Below are 4,687 nucleotides of genomic sequence, written 5' to 3'. Positions count from 1 at the left end.
GGAATATTCTCCACTACGGGCAAGTTTAATCTGTTAACTTTTTTTTTTTTTTCCAGTGGCCCTAATCCTCTTCCGTAAACAGGTGAAACTTGCCCGTAGTGGAGAATATTCCTCCAATTATCCCACACAGCCGCACCAGGAACTGCCACAGCGGCATGTGCTGCTCGCTGACCGTCACCATCAGGGAGCTGGTGTCGTACTTGAGGAAGATGCCGGAGACGCCGTGGCTGCCCGCTGCATGGTTTATTACCCGTTCCTTTAACAAAAGCAGAACAGCGACGGTTAGGACACTCTTCCGGCTTTACCCATCCTCAGCGCCGCCCTCTCCCCACTCACCCGCTCAGTCACCGAAAACTGGTGTGTGTCTGCAGAGATCAGGTATGTGTTCAACTTGGTGGGCACCACTGTGATGAAGTACTGGTACATCTGGTTATCTGCAGTCAGGATGGAGAGGAAAAAAGCAAGTTAAAGACAGCCTGCCATCTGTTAAATTATGAGTATGACAGAAAAGGGATCATTTAGTTATTCTGGATTGAAAGGTACTGTTGGAGGTGATTTTCTCTGTGCCGTCCAAAGGATTGATTATGCCTGGAATCTCCTCGCCGAAAGATAGATGGTCTATCCGGTGAGAGAAGTTGTACGCTGCAAAACGAGGAGAGGAAAGACGAGATTAAATTCCCTTTAAAACATCCCAAGTCTTTGGTATTTATGAATTTGAATATTTTGCTCCTTTTGGTCATTTCAAATAAAAGTATGAGCCGATAAAATTGTGCATCTCTGCATATTGGTTATAAAATTGACACCAGTAAGGAAAACTGTTACTTACCTTCATGGCTCACAAAAGCTGCAATGTGTGCGTGGCCCTGAGGATGATGGATAGGCCTAGAGAAGACAGACAAAAGGAAATTAGTCTGTGCTGAACATTTACACTGCAAAAAATATAAATCTAAATAAGTCATTTTTTCTTAAAATAAGTGCATTTTATCCTGAATTGAGGAGATAAATTAGACACTTTGCCAATGGAACACGACAATTTACATTTGAATTAAGAAAAATCAATTGCATTGTCTTATTTCAAGTGCATGTTATCTAATTAACTTATTTTAAGTGTAAAAATACTCATTCCATTAGCAAACTATCTTATTTACCTGCTCAAATTAAGGGTAAATACACTTTATTAAAGATATTTTTACTTAATTTCTGATCATTTTTGCAGTGTACACTTTCTTTTTTTCCAATCAGTCCTCTTACACTGGAAAAACAATCTAGAAATAAGTAAAAATGTCTTAAATTAATGTATTTACCCTTAATTTCAGAAGGTAAATTACATAGTTTGCCAAAGGAATGAGTGTTTTTACTCTTATTATAAGATCATTATATAATATGTACTTGAAATAAGACAATGCATTTGTGTTTTCTTATTTTAAGTGTACATTGTCTTGTTCCATTGGCAAAATGTTTCTTTTACCTCCTTAATCTGAGAACAAATGCACCTATTTTAAGAAAAAATGACTTCTCTAGATTTAGATTTTTTCCAGTGTAGTTTATTATCCAGGTGAAAGACTGCACTGGAAAAAATCTAAATCTAGAGAAGTAATTTTTTCTTAAAATAAGTGCATTTGTTCTCAGATTAAGGAGGTAAAAGAGACATTTTGCCAATGGAACAAGACAATTTACACTTAAAATAAGAAAACCCAATTGCATTGTCTTATTTCAAGTACATATTATCTAAATATCTTATTTTAAGAGTAAAAATACTCATTCCATTGGCAAAATATCTCATTACCTACTCAAATTAAGTNATAGTTTGCCAAAGGAATGAGTGTTTTTACTCTTATTATAAGATCATTATATAATATGTACTTGAAATAAGACAATGCATTTGTGTTTTCTTATTTTAAGTGTACATTGTCTTGTTCCATTGGCAAAATGTTTCTTTTACCTCCTTAATCTGAGAACAAATGCACCTATTTTAAGAAAAAATGACTTCTCTAGATTTAGATTTTTTCCAGTGTAGTTTATTATCCAGGTGAAAGACTGCACTGGAAAAAATCTAAATCTAGAGAAGTAATTTTTTCTTAAAATAAGTGCATTTGTTCTCAGATTAAGGAGGTAAAAGAGACATTTTGCCAATGGAACAAGACAATTTACACTTAAAATAAGAAAACCCAATTGCATTGTCTTATTTCAAGTACATATTATCTAAATATCTTATTTTAAGAGTAAAAATACTCATTCCATTGGCAAAATATCTCATTACCTACTCAAATTAAGTGTAAATACACTTAATTTAAGAAAGTTTTACTTATTTCTAGATCATTTTTCCAGTGTGAATAAATAAATTACCCATTTTCGTTTTTTTTTTGTAGAGACCACACTGCAAAAACGAGTTAGAAATAAGTACAAATTTCTTAAATTAAGTCTTTTCACCCTTAATTTGAGTAGGTAAATTAGATAGTTTGCCAATGGAATGAGTATTTTTACTATTAAAATAAGATAATTAGATAATCTGCACTTGAAATAAGAGAATTCAACTGTGTTTTCTTATTTTAAATGTAAATTGTCTTGTTCCATTGGCAAAATGTATTTTTTTACCTACTCAATTCAAGAACAAATGCACTTATTTTTAGAAAAAAATGACTTATCTAGATTTAGATTTTTTGCAGTGCATTTACAAGCGATGGAGTTAGGGTTAACCCTAACCCACAGCATCACAGATCCTCCACTGTACTTAGCAGTAAGCCATGAAGTCTTCATTCCAAAATAATATTGTCTTACTCCAAACCCCTCTGGATAATTTATCCCCAAAAATTGAATTTATTCTCATCAGGGAAAAATCCGAACTGCAACGGAAGTCGGAGCTTTGAAAACTTTCTGTAGAACAATGAAGGAAAATCAATGTCGAGGTGATTGGAGACCCAAACATGCGACTCCTTGCTGCAATTTAGAGATCTAGATCACTTTTAGAGGTGGAAAAATCTTTGGTTAAGAGAAACCGAAACAAGATCAAAAGACTACAGAAACATGTGAGTCTGAAAAAGATTTAAAACAGCCTAAAAAGAATGGGAAACCTGCCGTCCCAGATTAGAGGAAACTGTCCATATTCCCAGGTCTGGTTGTACGAGAGGGTTTAATTTGAGGGCAGACTGCAGGATGCTAAAAGAAGTTTCAAAGAAAAATGCTGAAAGTCTAATCTCAGGAGCTACAGCTCTTAATGTGTTCAATGAAAAACATAAACACCAGAGCCTCTGGAATAACGCTCCTCAGACGGAAAACCTGTTTATCTGAAAAACCAGAGCAGAGGATATACAGGGGTTGGAAAATGAAACTGAAACACCTGGTTTTAGGCCACATTAATTTATTATTTTGGTGTAGGGCCTCCTTTTGCGGCCAATACGGCGTCAATTTGTCTTTGGAATGACATATACAAGTCCTGCACAGGTCAGAGGGATTTTAAGCCATTCTTGCAGGATAGTGGCCAGGTCACGATGTGATGCTGGTGGAGGAAAATGTTTCCTGAGTCGCTCCTCCAAAACACCCCAAAGTGGCTCAATAATTTTTAGATCTGGTGACTGTGCATCAAACTAATCTTTCACCAGTCTTGCTGTGTGTATTGGTACATTGTCATCCTGATACCCTGCACCTCCTTTAGGATACAACGTTTGAACCATTGGATGCACATGGTCCTCCAGAATGGTTCGGTAGTCCTTGGCAGTGATGCGCCCATCTAGCACAAGTATGGGGCAACGGGAATGCCATGATATGGCAGCCCAAGCCATCACTGATCCACCCCCATGCTTCACTTTTGGCATGCAACAGTCTGGGTGGTACCCTTCTTTGGGGCTTCTCCACACCGTTACTCTCCCGAATGTGGGGAAAACAGTAAAGGTGGACTCATCAGAGAACAATACATGTTTCACATTGTCCACAGCCCAAGATTTGCGCTCCTTGCACCATTGAAACCGACGTTTGGCATTGGCACGGGTGACCAAAGGTTTGGCTATAGCAGCCCGGCCGTGTATATTGACCCTGTGGAGCTCCCGACGGACAGTTTTGGTGGAAACTGGAGAGTTGAGGGGTTTTTTTCTGGATACATCCGGGTTAGCACCCGAACATCCCTTTCAGACAGCTTCCTCTTGCGTCCACAGTTAATCCTGTTGGATGTGGTTCGTCCTTCTTGGTGGTATGCTGACATTACCCTGGATATCGTGGCTCTTAATACATAAAGACTTGCTGTCTTGGTCACAGATGCGCCAGCAAGATGTGCACCAACAATTTGTCCTCTTTTGAACTCTGATATGTCACCCATAATGTTGCGTGCATTGCAGTATTTTTGAGCAAAACTGTTATCTTACCCTGCTAATTGGACCTTCTGGTTCAATGTGCAATTAATGAAGATTGGCCACCAGGCTGGTCCAATTTAGCCATCAAACCTCCCACACTAAAATGAGAGGTGTTTCAGTTTCATTGTCCAACCCCTGTATGTGGCAAAGACTGAACTCATCATCTCAGGCAAAGTGAAACAAGGAGGTGGAGGTGTCATGCTTTGTGGATCAGCTAACAGACTTTTATTACCACTCATTACCATGTAGCCAGCCGAGCTTTCAGAGTTAGCAAAACTATTGTCTTCATCTAAGCCTTAAACTTGGATGTTAGATCCAGTTCCAACCAGGTTATTTAAGGAGGT

The 4,687-nt window shown here is 38.0% G+C and overlaps 1 protein-coding gene across 1 annotated transcript in view; it reads right to left on the bottom strand.

The window, feature by feature from the left end:
* LOC107095898 (endoplasmic reticulum-Golgi intermediate compartment protein 2-like) overlaps positions 1-4,687 on the bottom strand; it is a 15,821-nt gene that overhangs the window by 1,266 nt on the left and 9,868 nt on the right. The window contains exons 9-12 of the mRNA XM_015392265.1: positions 827-882; positions 544-642; positions 337-434; positions 179-256 (exon numbers count right to left, since the gene is read on the bottom strand). Coding sequence (XP_015247751.1) covers positions 179-256; positions 337-434; positions 544-642; positions 827-882 — 331 coding nt within the window. The remainder of the gene's footprint in view (positions 1-178; positions 257-336; positions 435-543; positions 643-826; positions 883-4,687) is intronic.

Source organism: Cyprinodon variegatus, unplaced genomic scaffold (genome assembly GCF_000732505.1).
Source record: "Cyprinodon variegatus isolate N-32 unplaced genomic scaffold, C_variegatus-1.0 Scaffold583, whole genome shotgun sequence".
Taxonomy (NCBI): Eukaryota; Metazoa; Chordata; class Actinopteri; order Cyprinodontiformes; family Cyprinodontidae; genus Cyprinodon; species Cyprinodon variegatus.
This window is presented reverse-complemented; position numbering and strand designations above follow the sequence as displayed.